The 23,567-nt window shown below is 35.2% G+C and overlaps 1 protein-coding gene across 1 annotated transcript in view; it reads right to left on the bottom strand.

Annotated features, from left to right (window-relative positions):
• Window positions 1-23,567, bottom strand: part of TTC39B (tetratricopeptide repeat domain 39B) — a 131,631-nt gene that overhangs the window by 13,057 nt on the left and 95,007 nt on the right. The window contains exons 9-19 of the mRNA XM_081278615.1: window positions 21,673-21,778; window positions 20,264-20,329; window positions 18,588-18,696; window positions 17,966-18,033; window positions 17,816-17,875; window positions 16,248-16,409; window positions 15,550-15,641; window positions 14,378-14,504; window positions 11,711-11,819; window positions 6,699-6,816; window positions 3,184-3,300 (exon numbers count right to left, since the gene is read on the bottom strand). Of these exons, the coding sequence (XP_081134741.1) occupies window positions 3,184-3,300; window positions 6,699-6,816; window positions 11,711-11,819; window positions 14,378-14,504; window positions 15,550-15,641; window positions 16,248-16,409; window positions 17,816-17,875; window positions 17,966-18,033; window positions 18,588-18,696; window positions 20,264-20,329; window positions 21,673-21,778 (1,134 nt within the window). The remainder of the gene's footprint in view (window positions 1-3,183; window positions 3,301-6,698; window positions 6,817-11,710; window positions 11,820-14,377; window positions 14,505-15,549; window positions 15,642-16,247; window positions 16,410-17,815; window positions 17,876-17,965; window positions 18,034-18,587; window positions 18,697-20,263; window positions 20,330-21,672; window positions 21,779-23,567) is intronic.

Raw genomic sequence — 23,567 nt, 5'->3', positions numbered from 1 at the left:
ATTTGGAAAATGTGAAGGTAGGCTCATATAAACATGGTAAACATCATCAACCACTAGAAAGAAAGACCTGCAACAAAGACAGCAGTATTCCTTAGTACTACCAAAATTACTTATTCTAATTCTAATGAGCAAATATCAATGATTTGTCCAATAATTAAATAATAATCAGGGGGCTGAGGATGTGGCTCAAGCGGTAGCGCGCTAGCCTGGCATGCGTGCGGCCGGGTTCGATCCTCAGCACCACATACAAACAAAGATGTGTCCGCCGAAAACTAAAAAATAAATATTAAAAAATTCTCTCTCTCGGGCTGGGGATGTGGCTCAAGCGGTAGCGCGCTCGCCTGGCATGCGTGCGGCCCGGGTTCGATCCTCAGCACCACATACCAACAAAGATGTTGTGTCCGCCGAGAACTAAAAAATAAATATTAAAAATTCTCTCTCTCTCTCCTCTCTCACTCTCTCTTTAAAAAAAAAAATCTCTCTCTCTCTCTCTCTCTCTCTCTCTCTCTCAAAAAAAAAAAATTAAAAAAAAATAAATAATAATCAGACCAATGTCAGAAGGGCCATCAAAATGCAAAGATTACTTTAAGACTTGACTGAGATCATTCTTGTTAAACTCCCTTTGCTACAACTGTTAAGAAACAACAAAATGGAATAACTTCAACTTTAGTCTCCTACTTTTATACGTTGCCTTATTTCTGTAGCACTTATTTCTATAGCTTTTCACTTTATACACATCTAAGGGCTGCTTGGTGGTAACTTTGCTAAGGGTTAATAAAATGTATTATTTATAAACTAATATCAACATCTTACCAGAGTGTATCAAAGGATGTACCTGACTCTATTCCTAAATGTCTGGCCACCACTTTTGGCAACTTTGCAAAGCTCCTACTACATAAAGGAAACTGAAATTAATTGAAAGTCTTAAAATTACTAGGGAACGCGTTATCATCAGTACTGTATGACATTAGTGGTAGCTTTTGGTTGCTTTTTAGAGGTGAAGTGTAGTCTGGACTCCTGGACTTTCTTGTCTTCCACTGTCATCATTATAAAATTGTTTTACTATACACTACATAGTAGTAAATATACCCAAACAATAAATATTTGAAACAACAGTTTTTGTAGTCTAATCATACTCTCAACAATTGTGGGGGGGGTCGGGGATGGAGGAGAAAGGCAGTACTAGGGATGAAACCCATGGCCTCATGCCACATCTGAGCAACATTTCCAGCTCAACAGATTAAAAGTGACTTGTTTTCACATAAACCTTTTTTTTTTTCTTTTCTTTTCTTTTCTTTTTTTTTTTTTAATCAGAAGTCCTTCTTGGCTACCCTATGTCCTGGTCTTCTGCCCTATTACTGTGCTCTAAATATTTTTAGAAAATACTTGCAAACATTGAAAATCCTTGCCTCCAATAGCTGTTTCTTTCTCTTTTTTTTAATATTTATTTTTTAGTTGTAGTTCGACACAATATCTTTATTTTATTTATTTATTTTTATGTGGTGCTGAGGAACAAACCTAGGGCCTGCATGTGCTAGGCGAGTGCTCTACCACTGAGCTCCAGCTCCAGCCCGACTGTTTCATTTTCACCTCACTTGTCAAGGTCACTAATGATCATGCTGCCAAGTTCGACAGGCCTTCTTTGGTCTTATGTTGCTTGACCTCTCAGCAGCTGCTCTCATGAATTGACTATTCGTATTTTTTTTTTCAAGCACTTGGGTTTCCTAGATGTCTTTCTAACTCATATTAAAATCTTAATCTTCTTAATTTTATTGGTTCATCTCTAAAATGAAGGCATATCCCAGGCACCACGATAGACTTCCATCCTTGCTCTGCAACTTTTCCAAAATGAACTTATCAAGTACGATGGCTTTAAATATTGCCATCTTGTGTTGGTGGCTTTGGAATCTCCACATTTAGCTCTGATTACCAGAGAACCCATGCTTACATATCTGACTACCAACTCAATATCTCTACCTGGGAAATTCAACAGCCATCTCCAAGTATTATGGTCCCAAAAGAAGTATGTTTCTTTCCCCAAACCTGTTCTTCTAACTATTCCCCATCTCAGTAAAACCATCACTGATGACCTAGTTTAACTCCCCTGTGGCTTCTGCCAAAAATGCTTCCTGCCCAGTCTTCTGGTGATTTCAGGTGACTGATTTTCTCAAAACTTGCTCTAATTATACAAATGTCAATTACAGTATCACCTCCTCAAGGAAATCTTCCAGAAACAATAAAATCTAAAATAATATCTGAGTACCCTGTATCATATTGTAAACTTCAGGAAAAAAATATCATTAGTATTTTTCTCACTTGATTGTTTAATCTAATATCTCCCTCCTGCTAAGGAAGTAGAAACATTGCCTATATAGTTTGTAGCTAGGTCTCTCTAGCACTTTTACCAGTATCTGGTACTTAGTAGGTATTCAGTCAATATTTGCTGAATTTAAAGAAATTAATGAACCAACAAACCCCAGGCTATTTGTGACCTACAGCTGTTATGGCATTCCTTCTCCATTGCACAAAATGCTCAAGGCAAACAGACTATAAGGTTTTGCCTTAAATAAGGGGACCAAGATCTCAAGTTTAAGAGTCATTGTCTAGCTCAAATGATAAAAGAAAAAATACTTCAGAACTACTATGGTGGAGATCAAAGAACTTCATGTGATTAGTTGCTCATCAAGGAAATGATAGTTATGACTTAAATGACCTTATCTTATCTATTGGTCATCAAATTATGACCCAAGATTCAAATCTGAACACACCCATTTATTTACATATCATAGTCTATGACTATTTTTAATATAACTGAGTAGTTTCAATGAAGACCTTACACAATAGAGCCAAAAATACTATTTGGCCACTTACATAAAAATCTTCCAACTTCTGATTTAGAGAACAGTAATTTAGCAATCGCTGAGACAGATACCTACAATCACATCTATAAGAAGCAACAGGGTGAGGCATGGGGAACAGCACAATTATAGCAAAAGCATGAACATAATGCATAAGCCAGCAAAAGCAATATTATTGCTAATTTGCAGAAGTAATATTATTACTAATTCTTCATGACTTTATTAATCTTTAGGTGTCTGAGGCCACTGCTGCTGATTTTAGTTGTAATGGTGTTGACATTCCTAACTCCACAGCAATCAAAGAAGAGCTACCTTCATCACTTACCTTGCAGTTTCTAGGAATTTTATGGCCTTGTCAATTTCCCCTTGGCTTTTATATAAAAATGCCAACTCAAACAGAGTGAATGGCACTAAGTAGTGGTCATACTTCAGCCGCTTTTCACTGAAAGAGCAAATGAGAATCAATTAAGTCTTAACAGAACAAAAGCATATCATTTTAAGACTTATTCCTCATTCCTCAAAAAATAGGTGAAGCATCAAGCCTATTATCCGAAAAAAAGCTGTACTAAATAGTTATGGAACTTTAAATAAACTATGACAATAAATTGTATGCTCTTGATACATTATTTATTCCATACTGTAAATCCAGAACTGATAATTTTTTCCCCAAGATCAATGATTTATTTCTGATGATGGTTTACAGTTTTTTATAGATGAATACACATAGACCTCTAAAGATGAACCCCAGAAATGACAAGATCTTCCTTTCAAACATGAAAGTGTTCATCTCTTATCCCATTTAGAGATAAGAAAGCTGCATTATTATCTTTTTTTTTAAACTATGATTCAATTCCTTTTGTATTTTAAAGTCTTGTAAGACTTTAGAATGTCAATAAAGAAGTAGTCAACAGTTCTGTTTTCATAATTGTGAAAATTATCATTACAAAACATCCAGAAGCTTTGGGGAAAATATGAGTAATACCCTTTCCAATGCATAGCTTAGCTCAAAGGAACATAATAAAATATCTCAGATTCCAAAAATAGAACTAGAACTGAAAAAGTAGGACTCTAGGTATGTGGGATGATGCTGAATGAATCCTGGGTTTTGCTTCCATCCAAACCATCCAGGTTCTTAATGTGCATGCAAGAGATGAGGTCTTGGGCCCACAGAAAGCAGGTAGGGAGAACTTAAACTTCCACTTAAAGTTTTGGATCCTAGAATAGCACTCCTCTAGAGAAAGGGCATATTGGAAGAAACACACTTACCAACATAGGAGCAAGAAAATGACTCCATTTAGAGTTAAGAAAGCTCTTTTATTATTAATTTTTTTGTTCATAGGAGCAAGACCTTTACTTTTGATGGGAAGAAAAAAGATACCTTCGTTGGGAGAGTAATGAACTTGCAATTCAAATTTAAATGGCTCAAATAATCCAAGAGCCTATAAGCAATGAAATTAACATAAAAGTGGCTTTAGGATAGAAAAGCCTTTAGGGCACCTGGCAGAAATAAAAGCAAAATCACTTTAGAGAAACTCTTCCTTAATAGAGCACCATAAGAATTTGAAGATAAAAACCCAACTGAAGGTAAATTCACAATCCAAAATAATAAAATATATAAGCAAACAATTCACTATGAGATTCAATAAACAGCACAAATGGGTCATCATTCTGATCATCCTTTTTGATCCTTATAAAAGTACCAATAAAACAGAACTCGGTGCATAGTTCTTTAACATGTTTACTAAATACAGTATATTACTTATTTGGGAAATAAATATTGACTCCTTCTTCTTATACAGACACCAGTCTTCTTACATTCTCATAAATATTATCAGGAGGAAGGGGATCAGATGTCCATGGATTGAAAGGTACATGATTGAAAGGCACAGGATGTAACCTGGTAGTCTACAGCAGTGATCTTTTTGGTCTGCACTGTGATCTTTTGGATCAAAAAATTTGAGACAATATTTAAAAATTGGGATATTTTGGATAAAATCCAGCTTCTATGCTTTTCATTTAAAAAAAAATGGTACGGACTATTGTTACTCAGACCACACTACGCACAGCAATAATCAATTACAGCTAAGGAGTGGTTAGAACACACAACCTTTCTAATCTACACTGCTCACCAATCTCTTCCTATATCATTTAGCCTGTCTCATTTAGTATGAATACTAGTCTGACCCCTAGAGTTACTTGCATTTTAATACTTGATTGAATTCTATGATTAGTAGGAATAGGACCTCATCATCATTGCCATTGAAAAAAATTAACTCTTGTGCTATGGGTGTCCTATTAAGGAATTTGGAGCCAGACCCCACAATATGTAGATCGGAGCCAACTTTTTCTTCTATCAGACACAGAGTCTCTGATTTGATATCAAGCTCCTTGATCCATTTTGAGTTAACTTTTGTGCATGGCGAAAGGGGATTCAGTTTCATTTTGTTGCATATGGATTTCCAGTTTTCCCAGCACCATCCATTGCATGCTTTTAGCCCCTTTATCAAATATAAGATAGTTGTAACTTTGTGGATTAGTCTCTGTGTCCTCTATTCTGTACCATTGGTCCACCCGCCTGTTTTGGTACCAGTACCATGCTGTTTTTGTTACTATTGCTCTGTAGTATAGTTTGAAATCTGGTATCGCTATACCGCGTGACTCACACTTCCTGCTTAGAGTTTCTTTGAATGGATAAAAAAATGTGGCATTTATACACAATGGAGTATTACTCTGCAATAAAAAATGACAAAATCATGGAATTTGCAGGGAAATGGATGGCACTAGAGCAGATTATGCTAAGTGAAGCTAGCCAATCCCTAAAAAACAAATGCCAAATGTCATCTTTGATATAAGGAGAGCAACTAAAACAGAATAGGGAGGAAAAGCATGAGAAGAAGATCACCATTAAACAGGGACGAGAGGGGGGAGGGAAAGAGAGAGAGAAGGGAAATTGCATGGTAAAGGAAGGAGACCTTCAGGTTATACAAAAATTACACATATGAGGAAGTGAGGGGAAAGGGGAAAAAAAACAAGAGAGAGAAATGAATTACAGTAGATGAGTTAGACAGAGAAGATGAGAGGGGAGGGGAGGGGAGGGGAGGGGAGGGGAGGGGAGGGGGGATAGTAGAAGATAGGAAGGGCAGCAGAATACAACATACACTAGTATGGCAGTATGTAAAAAAGTAGATGTGTAACCGATGTGAATCTGCAATATGTATACGGGATAAAAATGGGAGTTCATAATCCATTTGAATCAAATGTATGAAATATGATATGTCAAGAGCTTTGTAATGTTTTGAACAACTAATAAAAAAAAGAAAAAAATTATATGCAAATAAATGCCCTTTATGGAAAAAAAAAACAGTTATGATACTTGTCACATATCTTTCGTCCCTGCCAGATTATAAGAATAATGGCAAGTCTATTTACTCAGATCTCAGTGCCTAGGACTCAGCACAGTCTCTGGCACATGCTGGGTTCTCAAATATCTGCAAAATAAATAAATGGACAAACAAAAAAAAAACATGAATTAAAAGAGTATCAGAGACTCCGTATATTCTCAGTATATTGCAGTCAGAGTTTGGATAGAAATCTGTTAGCCAGGCCATAAATTTAGTTTTTGTGGGTAATCTTTTAAACACCAAGTAGAAATGCTTAAGGCCATATTTCATTTAGACCACAGTTTTATTCATGAAGAACAAAGAAAACTCTAGATTCTCTCCTTAGTTAACACTAAGTAAATGTTAAGAGACATGAAATTAAAGTATTTTGCATTTTTCTCACAGCAGTTCTCCAGAAAGCATGACACGCGCCCAGGTTGGTTTTATTGTTTGTTCTTACCTTTCCACAACATGATTGAAACACAGTTCGGCTTGCATGGGCCGCTGCAGGTTCTTGAGGCAGCATCCTTTAAGTAACTGCACTAAGCACTCGTCATCTACAGAGTAGTCGCTAAAGTCTTAAAACAAACAAGAATCATAAACAAAAGAACTGCTTTTTTTTTTTTTGGTGGTGCTGAAGATCGAAACTTGAGCCTCATACATGCTAAGCAAGCGTTCTATCACTGAGCTACACCTCCAGCCCCAAAATACTTTTTAAATTAAGAGGAAACTAAAAAGCTACTAGGTTTCAGACAGATCATTCAAAAATTTTTAAAAAAAATGCTTTTAGCATTTGTTGTGCCTCACTAAATACCACCATGAAAATATTTTAAATCAAGAGAACATTGAATTTACAACATTAGTACACCATTTTATTTAGGGGTTCACTCTATCCACTTAAAATTTTGCTTCAGGTGGTCACACTCAAATTTTGTGACTTTAGTTACAACCACAGGAAATGTAAACTCTAAATAAAGAGCTTTATTAATTCTGTAAAAGGTAAAACCAGGAGGAACAAGAAAGCTGTTGTTTTGGCTTCTGTGTTGGCTTCGATGCAGGAGAGGATAGCACTTCCATATGGAGAAGCAGATGGCCTTGCACCCATTAAAAATTCAGGAAGTAGAATACCCTCTCCAGATCATTATGTTTACAACTTATCAATTCTCCCAGGTTATGTTCTTTTGGGGGGAAATTATGTTGTAAAATTAGACAAAACTGTTCTGAATTACATGAAAGACACCAAAAATCCCCACAAACTTCTGAATGCTTGAAGATAATGCATAGGATTTTCTTTCACCGTTTTTTTCTTTTTGAAAATGACTGCCTTCTACAGCTAAAGTCTAATGCATATTAAATAGAATGAAACCATACTGTGTGTGACATCATTTGACAAGATAGCCCACTCCAGATTTACCACTTTTGAAGGTTTCTTTTGTTTTGTTTTTTGTTTGTAAGTGATATGTAACTAAGAAGTCACTCCAAGACAGACTGCTAATTTACACATTTCAGACTGTGACAACAGAGGGGAGGGGTAGGAAAGAGAAATAATAAGGCCCTGGGAGTCCCTCATATTGAAATTATGCTTTCAGTACAAACCTCAGAAATCACCAGTGACACATGTTGGTGCTTTAGTTGGTAAACTCCATGTCTATAGGAGGTTAAGAATGCCATTTAGCCAACTAGAAGGTGATCACTTTGTTTCTAGGTGCTGAAAACAGCTGAGATTCACCTCTAACTTTCAAGTGCTGATAAGTCATTCATTAAGAAAACCACCAATACCAACACCACATTACCTTTCCTATTATTTACTTAGGACAATTTTTTCCTATTAAAAAAAATCTATCCAGGCTTCTAATCATGGATGTTTGTTGAAATATATATATATTCAAAAAGCAATGGGAAAATTAATAAAAAGTAGTCAGACTGTTTGAACAAAGTTTGTTCAAAAGCCCAAACGGCTTTTATGGAAGTATATCTCATGAAATCTTTTTTTTTTTCTTTTTGTAGTTGTAGATGGACAGAATGCCTTTATTCGTTTATTTTTATGTGGTGCTAAGGACCAAACCCAGTGCCTCACACATGCTAGGCAAGTGCTCTGCCACTGAGCTACAGCCTCAGTTCCTGAAATCTCATTTTTTTAAAGGTGAACTTTCATATATTTCATTTGAATTTCAAAATGATACAAGGTTATGCTAATTTCTACCTCAAAAGAGGTAAAAATTTCTTTCTGAAATTATTTCACATTAAAAATAATAAATATTGGGGCTGGGGTTATAGCTTAGTGGTTGAGCACTTGCCTCACATATGTGAAGCACTGGGTTTGATCCTCAGCACCACATAAAAAAATAAATAAAATAAAGATATTAAAAAAAAAAAGTAAAGATCACCTTACACCCATTAGAATGGCTACTACTAAGAAAAGAAAAAGTAGAAAACACGAAGTGTTGGTGAGGATAAGGAGAAACTGGAATCTTTATGAGCCACTGACAGGAATATAAGATAACACAGCCACTAAAGAAAACGCTACACTGGTGCTATGGTTTGAATGTCCTCTACAACCCACAGTGAAATATAGTCACTGTGATGGTATTGGGAGGTGGGAACTTTAAGAGGGTCGGTCAGTCTGTCTGTCTGTATGTCTCTCTCTCTCTCTCCATGTGATGCCCTCTGCCATGATATGATACAGCATGAAGCCCCTCACCAGATGGCAGAAACTTGATATTGAACTTCCTAGCCTGCAGAACTATGAAAAAAATTTTTTTTTCTTTGTGAACCACCCAATTTGATATTCTTTTATAGCAGCAGAAAATAGACTAAAATAGGCAGTTCCTCACAAAATTAAAGGTAGAAATGCTAATTGCTAATTTAAGGCTAATTCCTGCCTTAAAAAGGAAGGAAAGTGGGCTGGGGTTGTGACTCAGTGGTAGAGCGCTTACCTACCATGTGTTGAGGCACTGGGTTTGATTCCCAGCACCACATTAAAAAAAAAAAAGAAAACTAAATAAACAAAAGGAAGGAAATATGGCACATGCCACAACATGAACGAACTATAAAAATATTACACAAATGAAATAATGCAGTCACAAAAAGACAACTACTTATATGATGCCATTTTATATGTGGTATCGAGAGTGGTCAAACTCAGTAACAGAAGGAAGAATGGTTGCTGCCCTGGGATAGAAAAAACGGAGGAATAAGCAGTTGGTTTTTTATAGGTATGGAAAAGTTCTAGAGGTTGTTCGCACAATGATATGAATATACTTTAATCTCCTGAAATGTATACTTAAAAAGAACTAAGATTTTATTTTATATGTTTTTACTCACAATTAAAAATAGAGTTTTTAAAAAGATAATTGTTAAAAAAAAAAGTTAGGACTCTTATCACAATTCTAATAAAAACTGTGTAAAAAATATAGTACCAGAATATCTAGAAAAACATACAAAGTCTGAAAAGTGCATGCAGCAAGTCTATAGTCAGCACTTTATAAATATTCAAAGTACAATCTTTGAATTCCTCTTCTGACCCCAGTTCTGAAGTCTTCTCATCTGCTTATTTCCCTGGTACTCAGAAATCCAGAAATCCAAAAGGAATTCCTAGTCCATGAAGATGAACACCTCAGCACTTTGGCTATCCTACCTAAGCTCCAGTTCAAGAAGGGATTAAAGTGTTTTAACTTTTTTGTGAAAGGGGGCGAGAAGAAGCAAGAGAAAGGAACCCTTTGTTTCTTTTCTAAACATGCTGTCTTTAACATGGTGAAAGCAGTGTAACACCCCTCATCAACAGACGAGCTCTACATGTGACTGCTGTGGGATAGGATATTCCATGCCCCAGTCTACCCAAGACCATGGGTCTATATTTCCAAGATGGCTTTTGGTATGGGGAAGGTGGAGGAGAGGTCTTATGGCCCCAGAACAGCATTGTTCTCTTTGTTCTAACTGACTCTATAGCTAAGTCATTTCATTCAACTCTCATTCTTTTTTATTTCTTCTATTGATGGAAATATAATCTTTTTCCTGCTAAGAGAAATGAACAGGGTGTGGCAGCACACACCTATCATCACAGCTCCTCAGAAGTCTAAGGCAGGATTGCAAACTTGAGATCAGCCTGGACAACTTACTGAGACCCTGTCTCAAGATAAAAAAATAAATAAACAAGGATGAGGAAGTAATTCAATCCCGAGGAAGGAAGGGAGGGAGGGAAGAGTTAACTGTTACAGCCCTTCCCACAAATACATGATTCCTTAATTTCTATGCCCATTAAGCAGGTTTATCACCAGGAAAATTTCCATTTTACTTCTGTGGTTATAACATTCCAAAAGATAAGACCATAATTTTGGGATAATACCTAAGTGGTCTTGCATTGATAAGGAACACAATAGAGGCTATCACTGATGGCACTGTCTAACAAAACATAAATCCTCTTTTTAAAAAAACAGAATTATGGGCTGGGGATGTGGCTCAAGCAGTAGCGCGCGCGCTCGCCTGGCATGTGTGGGGCGCTGGGTTCGATCCTCAGCACCACATACAAAATAAAATAAAAAGATATTGTGTCCACCAAAAACTAAAAAATAAATATTAAAAAAATCTTTAAAAAAACAGAATTATAAATGTCAGAGCAAGAAAACAACTCTGGGCATCACTGGCCCAACAGTGTTCTCATTTCAAAAGAAATAGGTGTTTTTCCAGAGTCTGAGGGCTGCAGAGCTGGGGCCACAGACACCATATCTGATGCCCCTGTCATTCTGTCAGCTGCCTCTGGCAAACCTTGGTAAACCACTAGCATCACCAAAGGTAATGAGTGAAAAATCAAATGGTGATAAGATCCGAACGTGAAAACAACAATTCCTCAAGTCTCCACAAACACGCCAACCTGGAGAGCCATCGGGAGGCCTGGAAAGAGTCACAGCTAACCCAGAAGGAAGAGCCTGCATTCTTTGTGCTGCTTTTACACTGGAATGCCTGTCTTTCTCCCTTCTTTTTTTTTTTTTTTAACAGTTTTCTGATACAATTTACATGCTATACATCTTGTTCATTGAAGTATATAATTCAATCGTTTTTAGTACATTTATATAATTGGGCAACTATCACAATTTTAGAACATTTTCACCCCCTCCTCAATAAAATGCTGTACACTTTAGCTATCATACCCCACCCCAATTCCTCCATCCCTTTCAACTATTAATCTGCTTTCAGTCTTAAACACTGGCCTCTTCTGGGCATGACATATAAATGAAATCACATAAAAAATGGCCTTTTGTGACTGGTTTCTTTCATTCAGCCCAGTGTTTCCAAGGTTCCTCCTTGTTGCAACATGTCATTCCTCCCTTCATCTTAATTACAACCACCCTGCAGCAAAAGCTGCTGTCCTCAAGCTGCACACAGATTGACGTGGACAAAGATGCAAGGGAAAAGGCAGGAGAATGGAAATGGAGCATAGAGAAAGATGACTACAGGTTTACTCTTCACACTTACTTTGATTTTGTAAAGCTGCCTCGGCCATTTCAACGGTTACCAAGAGATTTTCAGAAACGTCTTTTCTTTTACCCACTATTGAAAAACCATTCCAGACATACATCATTTCCTAATGAGGAAGAATGAAAAATCATTCCCAATTATGTGAGGTTATTCAACATCCTTCATGATCTCAAAAGTACATGCATGTATTTTGCCATGATTGCTAGGGATCACAAGACAGTATTTAGGGATCATATTCTTTAGCTTTCTTCATTTGGAATTTAGTGATATAATTTCCCCTTGTTTTATGATACATCTTTTGCCTTTGTACTGGGAAGTAATTCAGTATATATATATAGTATGATTTTACTGAAAAAATGACTTCTTTGTTCAATAAATATTAAGTAACTATAAGTATGCAATTTTTTAGAATACAGATATAAGTAAATATAACATTTTTAAATCACACTATTAACAGTTCTGTTTAATATAATTTTTATTGTTACTTTAAAGGGAAATATTTTAAAATGTCTGCCAATTGTTTACATAAACTGTTTCCAAGCCTATCACTGAAAATAAACATTGAAATATTTCACTGGGCTCAGGTTCTTTTATACCATTAAAAATATGTGTTGGTCCAGTAGTGCAATCCAATATGCAAAAAAGCACTCATTTAAAGCCATATGGCTAAATGACAGCTCCTGAAAATGTAAATTAATGATTTCTCATTGCCTATTATATTCAATTGGCTAACAGATGAGAATTTTTTTTAGACCAAAAGCAAATGTGCTTTTGCTTGAAAATATTTTACCAGTGTTCCCGATAGTGCAGTTCATATTTTGAAGGGTATACAATAAGCAAAGTAATTAGTATCTTTTTTGAAATAAATAAAATTTAAAATATGATAGATATTACTTGAAAAGCCTCTTACCAGGGAAGCAACAGAAATGTAGAAGCCTCATTCAGGCAGAATGGTGGTGAGTTTATTTAATGACACTGAATGCTAAGATCACAGCACTCTGCCTTTCATTTTACATATTTTCTTACTGCTAACAGAGTAAGAGCTCAATTCAATAACTGAGAACATTTTTAAATTGATGATGGTTTAAAAATTTTTATTGATGGAATATTTTCAGAAGGAGGCAGGCTCAGCTCAGACATGATTACAGAGTGGCCACATTTTTGTCTTCCTTCATTACAGTCACAGAAGGAAACTGTCTGATGTTGGTGTTCTCTGGAACTGTTTTAAGTTTGGAACACTTGGGCCTTAGTGATAGTTGCAAGCCAACTCCTATCTGATACCTGCAAGGGGATGTAGAGGTTCTATAAGTCAATAACAGAAAAAGAAACAACCCAATGAAAAGTTAAGGAAGGATGTAAACAACAATTCACAAAAGAAGAAATAAAAATGAATGAACCCACACATACCAGTTTCAATCCTCAGTACTAAAAATTAAATAAGTAAAATGTTCTTAGTGGTACAGCACCCTGAGTTCAATCCCCAGTAATGCAAAAAAAAAAAAAAAAAAAAAAAAAAAAAAAAACTGCACGAACCCATAAAAACATGCTCAATGGCACCAAAAAGGAAATGCAAATCAAAAGAATAAAATATTGTTGGTAGTAATTTAAATTGGTACAGCTTCTTTGGAGGGAAATATGGAAATATTTACCAAAATATTAAATGTATATACCCTTCAACCAGGAATTCCATCTCTAGAAATCATTCTGAGGGAAGTACATATACATATACAAAAAAAGGATATTTGATGTCATGTGTTGTATGTAGTAAAAACCAGAAAAACCTATAGAATAGTCAAAGGGAAATGGCTGAATAAAATCTAGAATAAAAAGGCAGATAGATTCAGGAACCCCCACAAGAGGGCTACAGATATCGACTTGCACTGAACAGCTTTCCTGTGTTGACTACCTTTGCAAAAACTAAACCCTCAAAAGAGTCATGGTAACTCAATATATTCAAATATATCTTTAAAGGAAGGTTTCATTAATTAAATTGAAATTGTGTTTTTCACAGAGGTCTTACCTAAAAGGCATAATAATTAGGAGTATGAGCTGGAGCAGGACTAAACAGTCACCACCCACTTGGCACTCTTGAGCACTGTAAGGATGGCTATTTCAAACTAACGTGTCATCTAAGTATGAAAGACACACTGACTTCCAAGAACTAGTAAAATGTCTTCTGAACAAGTTTTTTTCCATTACATGTTGAAGTGGCAAAAGTTGGCATATACTGGGTTAAACAAAATACATTCTTAAAATTAATTACAGACTTCTTTTTACTTTTTAAATAAGCTATTAGAAAAGGTATGATTAGATTAGTGGCTCACATTCTATTTCAATTCAATTTCAATGAAGTCAACTTTCCCTTCTCTCTGCCTAAACTTTCTTATCTATAAAATGGGGCTAACATTCATAGGTATTTTAAGAATTAAATTGATATGGTTCTCTAAGAAAAAATTAGCCTTTATCATAATTCCTGGACGATATCAACTAGTCAAAAGAATCAGCTATAATTTTTATTATTTGTTAATAAATCACTTAGGTTTACCTTACAAAACAAAATGGTTTTTAAAACAGCTATCTTCCCAACCAAAGTTAACATTCTCCCTGATGCTCTGAGTACACTATTTCTAGTATGCAAATAATAAATAAAATAAAAGCACAAACCAGGGCTGGCAGGACCAGCTTTACAGGGTCAGGCAAGGAGGGGGAGTAACGCCGAGCCTTCCTCACTGCAAACTTCTCAGTAGGGAGAGATTTACCAGCAATTCTCTGCTTCAAGCCATCCACCTGTCTGTGAAGATCCCCAACCCCAACGAAAGGTCAGTAAACACACATTATTTACACCTGTGGTTTTCACATTGCAGGGCACACAGCAGCAGCAGATGCTGGGAGCCTGTTTGAAATGCCAAATCTCAGGACCTTCCCTAGACCTACTAAATCAACAATTCCAGTGGTGGGACTAGCAATCAGGAGTCTGATGCACACTCAGCATGTACTCTGATGTACACCCAAGTGAGAATCACTGATTGACACATTTCTTCTAGTCAATTTAGCTAATAAACTACATATATCAAACACAGTCCAGGCAATGTAAATATAAAATTGACAATTCACATAAGAAAACAGGAAATAGTACACGGTATTTCCTTACAGTGTGGATACCCACAGAGAGGGAACGGAGCATACACTGTTATTGTTCCTATTTGCAAGACCAACACAGATCTATAAAATAATGTGGCACAAGATAGCCATCAATTAAGGCAGACTTTGAGAAAATGTTTCCCAAGCATAGGTGATTTTGGAAATAATCAGTTTAAGATATGCACCATATTTATAAACTTCCTCTCAAAATTCTAAAAAATTTCAATTATGAAATTCACAAGCAAATAAAAATGAAAGTAGGTGGGAAGATTACATGTTCCTGAGGGCATTTTCTAATGCATAATTTTATGAATATATCAAACAAGTTGTTGAGAAAAGAATTCAAGGAAATATCCAATTACATCACTGAAAGAGTAAGATGAAATAGGAAGGGGGAAATCCAGTATAATTGCACTAGCAAAGCCCCAGTTTAAATTAAAAAAAAAAAAAAAAGTAGTTTTAAGACATAAATAAAACAATATGTTCTCAAAATTCCCTGTCACACAAGCATATATGCAAAATCCTATCCGAAGAATGGTATTTTGACTCTTGTGTAAATAAATTGTTTAGGGGTTCCCATCTAAGAAATATGAAAGTGAATCATGAGGGAGCTCTAAGGAAAAAAGGCAAAAGATGTACTAGTGTACTGGTTTATATATTCAGGGTCTTTGTTAAAGAAATAGTGTCTTGCCTACCTGAATAAAGTTACCACATTCTCATTAGTTGCCACCACATCTTCCTCAGGAAGCATACTCAAAATTGCAGCTTTCAAAAATACATATGTTGCCTTGAGGAGAAAAAAAGAGCTTGCTATAATAACATCTTGAGGTACAAGAACTTTCTACCTAGAAAATCAGAAATGAACTACAAATCTTCCAGATATAATATTAAAAGGCATCAAAGAAACCAAAGGAAATAGAAGTTTTAAGTTGTCATTTCCAATCAAGAAAAACACTGACCAATTAATTTAGACCATTTTCCTATTATATAACTATATCACTCATAGGTGAGAAAGTAGGCAAAATGAATGAAAGCTCACTGTCTCACTCCTCCCAACTTCTCACAAATTAATCAGAATTTATTTTAATTATTATGAAAAGCCTGGTCATCAGGGAACTGGAAAATCTACAAAAAAGTTATCAAGATTACAGTATTGATATGTAATAACTTTAAATATAAGTTATTAGATATCAATAGAAGAACTGAAGTTCTTCTTAAAGAGTAAAATCTCTTTGTTATAACCCTTTGGATGGCTTTTGAAGCGCATAATACTGACAATAGTGCTAAGTACTATGTACTTAATGCACATTCCCTCAATGTCATACTGCTGAACAAACAATCCTAAATAAAATTCATCCTGACATTTATAAGCAAATGAAAGCAGTACACTTACCTTGGACCATTTACTCTCTTTGCAAAGCAGATCTGAATAGTAATACGCCTGCATCCAGTTTTGTTGGAATACATAAATCCACATTAGCTCCCAGTAACAGAGATGGTGAAACTGTTTCCATTCTTCTTGAACTGAAATGCATTTTCGAAATATCTCTTGTGCCTATAAGTCAATTGCATAAAGCTGATCATCCAGATATTAGACAAGGAGATAATAACCTAATGGAAAAATACATAAAACACTTTGTACAAAAAGAACCAAATTATCACTTATTAAACCACTCAATATGATAAATATGATTCTCTGCTTACATGCAATAATACAGTTAAGTTCTGTCTTTTCATGTAACTTTGTGAGGGACCCTGGCATTTTATAATGTGGGAGTGGGGAAGCTCCTTTCCAGATATATAATACCTAAGTCCTTTAAAAAGAAGACTGACAATAATAAAGGTAGAACTTCCAATGGACAAAACACATTATAAACACAGTCCCAGGCACTAGAAGACTAGGAGAAGACATGTCTGCTCACACCTGGCAAAAGGTTAACTAACCCCTTATCAGACATAAATTTTGTAAGATTCTTTAAGATTAGACTCAAAGGGAAAATGGTGAAGATTGAAACAAGCAAACCAGAGAAAAAGATTTACAAATGACATATATATAAAGAAATTTGTAAACTGGGCAATATAAACATAAAAATCAGATCTGTTATTTATCAACGATCACATTGGCAAAAATTTAGAAGATGGAAAATGTCTAGACTTCACAAAGAGCACTGGAAACAAGCATTCTCATATCTTTACGAGAGTTCTCGTTGTAAGAACCTTTAAAAAAGGAGGACGTTTTGGCTAGATAGATCAAAATGTAAACATATTCCAACCTAGCCATTCTAATGATCAGAATCTGGCTTAGGTCAATATACTTGTGCACAGAAATGAACATACAATGCTGCTGTCAACAGCATTATTTGTAGTGGACAAATATCTACCAATAGTACACTTTAGTATAGTATATTCATCCCATAAAATGAAACCAAGCCATTAGAAAGAGTGAAGGAGATTTATATATACTGACCTGGAGAAAGATCCAAGATGTATTGTAAACAGGAAAAAAAAAATCACAGAAAAATATACGTTTGATCTCATTTGTGTGTGTATGCACATAAAAGGCTCCTCGCTCTTACATCTTCAGGGAACTTGTGATGAAGAGCCCACACACAATACAATGGAACTGCATCTTATATATGTCATACATTCCAAAGGTAATGTATACAATGCAGTAATTGATAACAATCAAATGTTTTTGAAAATGCCTCAGACTACCCACCTGTTATTTTGTATATTCTACTCTGAACTGTCTCATGCGTTTTATGTGTAAGGTTGCTTTCAGTAACCTACTATATATAACAGGATATATACACAAGTTAAAATGTGGGCCTTTTAATTAAAATGTCTTTTTCTTTATTTTTAGCTAGTCCACATAGCTGGATTTACTTATGTAGAATGGCTGTGTGATGCAATTCTACTACACAGATAGCTCCCCCAAACAACTCCCACCAAAAAAGTTACCTCTTCAATATTCCCTTTCAGCAACTGGATTCGGGCATGATAAAACAACATGAGTGAGCCCTGTACAGAAAGGAAGAAAACACACTGTTCAACAATCAACGCTGGCTGATTGATTATGGTTGAAACATACAATTGAAATACCAAACATACGTTTGGAAACTGCTGGAGGAAGGGTGCAAGGAGACTCTCTGCTTCCCCAACATTCACTTCTCCTGTACCTAGAAATTCAACAGGAAAAACCTCAGTCTTCATGAAACATGGCAGGTGTTTATAACTCTCTCTCCATATTTCACTAACATGTAGTAAAGACATATTCATGGAAAAAATGAAAATGATTACTTTCTCATTTTTCACATTTGAGAAATAAAGACAAGTGTCATCTATGACTATTTTAGACAGCTCTGGGTCAGATGAATTCTTGAGAATAGAGGCAGCTATCTTAAATTCCTAATTTCCTAATTGGAATTTCTGGTTTCAATAGCAATATTAATTTATTTTAGTCAAAAAATTAATCTAACACAAAATAAACCTAAATATGATAAAATAGATTACTTTAATGCAGAAATTTTAGCTGAGAAGAAAAAGAAAAATCTTCAGTGAAAGAAAGGAGCCCACTCCCTGTCATATGTCACTATGACAATGTCACTATTTTCCATCTTTACTCAAAAAAAAGCAAACAGGCAGAAACTACTAACTGATTTTTCTACATTTTTACTTATTCAGATTAAAGATAACCTACTTTCAATGAAGCATAATATAATCTACACCTTACCAAGTATGAGGGAGATATAAGTGTGGAAAGCCAGGATGGTTAGGCAGCACAGTGAAGACCTCATGCTTCTTCCCGATGCACCTTCCCGAAGCTGCAGGAGGCCCAACTCCTATGTGAATCAATCACAATTGAAAGATTATAAATGAAAACTATCACATGTTAATTAATTTATTTCTGCCCTCCATGAAGGTAGGGTATTTTTTTAGAAGTTTAAAATAGTGGTAATTCTCAACTAGAAACAAACTTCATATTTTGACTGGCATAACACAATCTCACCAATTCTTTTGTATTAAGTGATTTTAGCAAGAGAATAAGGCAGTGCTCACTTCATAAACATGCTATATTTCTCTAATAAAAATATATACTTATTAAAACATACTGAGGATTCAAGTGCAAAGCACTCTGGTGAGAATGTCTGCAAAGACCTTGCCATCAACTGAGGAAGACAGCACATGAACACCATGGTGTTAGAATACAGTGAGTGCCCTAAGAAAAATGAATGAATGATTCTGAAAGTTAGGAATGCTTGAGCCTGTTGGGCGACTAATGGAAAGCTTTGTGGAATGGGTGGCATTTATTTCAAATCCAGTGAATGGAGAGGCTCTCAAGAGAACATTATTGGGAGGAAGCTCATTGTGGAAGATGTCTGAAAATGGAGACAAGCAAAAGCACAGAAACAGGAAAGCTCAGGGCCTGTTTAAGGAACAACTAACTCAGTTCAGCATGAGTATTCAGATTATGAGGACCTTTAAGCCATGTTAGAGTCTGGGGACCTTTAAGCCATGTTAGAGTCTGGACTTTATTCAAGAGGCCAACTAGGGGCTGAGGAAGTAGTTCAGTGGTAGAACACTTGCCAGACTTGCATAAGACCCTGGAGTCAGTCCCAGTATCATGGGGGGGGGGGGGGGGTAAACTGGGAGCTACTGAAGGAATATGGTGGAAGATGAATGGTTAAAGAGTAAGATAAAAATGTACCAAAACATACAAACCCTATCATAAAGAGATCACCACAAATACATAATAGCCTAGGAAGAATATGGACAGTGGAATAAACGTTTTTTCTTTCATTTATTCATTACATGTCTCAAAACCTGCTCTTTGACTAAAAGAAACAGTTTTTGCAAAGAGACAACTCTTGTAATAGCATACTGAGTGCTATGATTAATAAATGCTATATACTTGCTACGAAACATCCACCACACAGAAATTGAATGAATAAAACTCACAGAAAGCAAATTTTCTCACTTAGTTCCACAGTGAAACTAGTAAAAAATATGGAAATCCAAAATATTGCCACTATATTTAATCCATGCTATTAATCTGTCAGAATTATAAACTATTAGATATGGAAATCTATCCCAATTTCTTTGTTTTACAAAAGATAACTCTGGGGTTAGTAAAATAATAAGGAAGTAGTTTAACCATTAGAAGTAATAAAGATCAAGCAAGCAGCAATATCAGTAAAACATAATTCTTAAACCCAGAATCTAGGGTAAGAAAGATGAGATTTTAAACTTTCAATCCATGTTTAATTCCTGAAAGACATGATCAAGACCAATGGTTCTTTATTGTCCTACAAACAAATTGCCAATCACTTTCATGCTACTTGGAAGGACAAGTTACAATATTCTCATAGTTAATAAACAATGCCAAAATTAATAAAATTAAATTTGTACCCTGTTTCCAGAAAATCCAATAAATTCTAATAATCGGATAATCCTTGCTGGTAAAAGAGACAGCATCTGTAAGGGGGAAAAGAAAAACATACATACATATTTTTTTGTGTATGTGTGTGTGTGTTAGTATATCTAACTATACAGAACAGTAACTCCCAACAACTTGTAAAATTTTAATGTTTCAGTATTATGAAAAATTAGAAATAAATTTAAACACTAGATATGTCTCAATCACCACATACTATAATAATTATTAATTTCATTTACTAAAGTGAAGAACCTTAAAAAAATCCTTTTTTGAAGGAGAAAACAAAGCCTGTCCTTTCCATGGTTCTCTAAAGAACACTGGCTTATAGTTCCTTTTATATGGAGTGATAAAATGATAGGAAAGCAATTCCTTAGCACCCTTTCTAGACAAGATTTCTTCTTAAGTTTCTTTCCTAGAAAGAGAAATCTTTAGTATTCTGGGCAACATACAGACCCTACTTGGAAGTGAACAGCTACAGTACTATGGCTCCTTTTTGGTTCATCCCTGAAGTTAGGGGGGAAGGGAAATTCTCCCTGTGAGTAGTGAGAATGTGGTAAACAGAGCCACGGCAGTGCATCTGGTAAACAATTTGCTTGAAAGCAGAAATAGTCATATGTGTCTATGTACTAATTCATGGCCTATGGTCAATGGTTTGGCTCAGGGGCTTGGAAGGAACGTGATTGGAAAATTGATGGCAAAAATGTCTGGGGAAGAGATGGTGGACAGGCTTCTCCAAATAGGCAGAAAATATGAAGATATCTGGGTCCCCTATGAATGCTGCAGATTTTAATAACCAGTGGGTACATGGAAATGAACAGGCCTCTTTTTCTGGCTACAAGTCATAGAACAATAGGTTCATAAAAAATGTCCCTGGTGGTCCATACACTCATAGATATGATTCTCTTTATCACTTTCTCATGAATTCTAATAAAATCTTCATAATATTTCAAAATCTCTAAATAATATATTGGAGACTCTCCATTTCCCTAGAGATCATCAAAAATTATTTGTCAACCTATATCACTCCCTTTTATATTTTCAATCCCAGAGCCATCATTGATTATTACAGCAACAATATTTCTGATGTGGAAATGGAACTAGATTCTAAGCTTCTTGTTACTAAAAGTCCACTAAGAGTGCCGCATGCTTCTCTTACACTGTACAATCCAAAGCCTCCCTGAACACATGTATAGCTTTACTACACACAGTAGCCAAAGTCCCACTGGGTAAAAAAACAAACAAACAAAAATGGACCCACTTTAGCCACTTATCCCCTAAACCCAAGTGTGAGTTAAGAATAAGGTCCAAGTGCAATCAAGAAGGTAATGAAAACCTTAGGTTTTCTACAAAAAAACTGGTTTCTATAGAATTATTACCTTACCAAGTTAAAGGCCCCTGTTCCAAGCTTGACACCTCCTTCAAACTCATAAAAGAATTCTTGCTCGAGTTTATTCTTCTGAATTACATGCAGGATAGAAAGACATTCTCTGGATTGAAGAAAAAAGGTTATAGCATAAGTTTTCCATAAGTTAAAATAAATGTAAAATCAAATTTTATACTTGCACACTATAAATGTCATTAGACAAAATACCACAGAATATTTAAATGGATAATGTTATGCTAAATTTTCTCTTAAGGCCATCTGGGAAGAATTATTAAGGAAAAAGGAAACACCCATTTTTAACAGGACCAATCTTTTTGGGAGTAAAGGAAGCTCAATCATCAGCAAGTTTACATAATCAAAAGAAAAAGAAGTCAATAGAAACTAACTCTACGATGACACAGATGTTAAGATAATGTCCAATCTGAAAAAATTTTTCTTTTCAAAAAAATACCTCAGTAGCCTATTGAACAAAATCCGGTAGACTAATATGTAATTTAGGAGTTCCAGAAGGAAAGGACAGAGTAATGGGGAGGAGGGAAAATTAAAAAAAAAAAAAAAAAAAAAAAAAAAAAAAAAAATATATATATATATATATATATATATATATATATATATATATATATCCTTCAGATACTTTGGCATATCATAGTCAAAGTGCTGAGACTCAAAACACAAAATAGTCTTCAAAGAGGCCAGGTGAAATGACACATTAAATAAGAAGAATGATAGTACAAATGACAACTGACTTTGGATCACAAATAACAAAGACCTTAATACAATGGATAGCAGTTTCAGAAGGCTAAAAAAAGAAATAAACAAACAAACCTGTTGACTCAGTATAGTAAATACTTAGCAAAAGTATCCTTGAAAATGAAGGAAAAAATAAAGACAATTCAAATAAATGAAAATTTTTTGAAAGCAGACATACACAAGAAATGCTAAAGGAAGTTCTTCAGTCTGAAAATAAACAGAAATGAATGAATTATACTAAAAATGGTGATTTTCTGAGTAAAGAGAGAAGACAACACCAAACTATTTAAGGCTTAAGTCTGCCATGGTACTGGCGGGGGGGCTTCTAACATACATAACTGTACTATATATCATAAGAATATTGCAAGAGAAGTGCAAATTAAAACTACACTGAGATTTCATCTCATTCCAGTCAGAATTGCAAATATCAAGAATAGAAGTAACAACAAATGTTGACGAAGATGTGGGGGAAAAGGTAAACTCATACTGCTTGTGGGACTGCAAATTATGGAAAAACACTATGGAAAGCAGTACGAAGATTCCTTAGAAAACACGGAATGGAACCACCATTTGACCCAGTTATCCCATTCCTTGGTATATATCCAAAAACATAAAATCAGAATACTATATTGACATAGCCACATCAATGTCAGGTCAATTCCCAATAGCTAAGCTGTGGTACCAACCTAGATGCCCTTCAACAGACGATGGATTTAAAAAATGTGGTACATACACAAAACAGAATATTACCCAGCCAACAAGAAGAATGAAATAATGGCATTTGCCAGTAAATGGATATTAAGTAAAATAAGCCAATCCCACAAAACCAAAGGCTGAATGTTTTCTCTGATATGTGAATGCTGATTCACATGGGCAGGGTGGGAGAGGGAGTATCTCCAAATCAGATGGGGAAGGGAGAGGGAACGGGAATGGGAAAGACAGTACAATGAATTGGAATTAATTTTCCTATATTCTTATATGAATACACAACCAGAAAAACTCCACATCACAGTCAACCATGAAAATGGGAAGTTATACTCCATGTATGTATGATATGTCAAAATACATTCTACTGTCATGAATAACTAAAAAGAACAAATAAATATTTTTTTTAAAAGAACATTACAAAGGATAGCAAGTGG

The sequence above is a fragment of the Spermophilus citellus genome, assembly GCF_964194105.1.
Source record: "Spermophilus citellus genome assembly, chromosome: 2".
NCBI lineage: Eukaryota > Metazoa > Chordata > Mammalia > Rodentia > Sciuridae > Spermophilus > Spermophilus citellus.
This window is presented reverse-complemented; position numbering and strand designations above follow the sequence as displayed.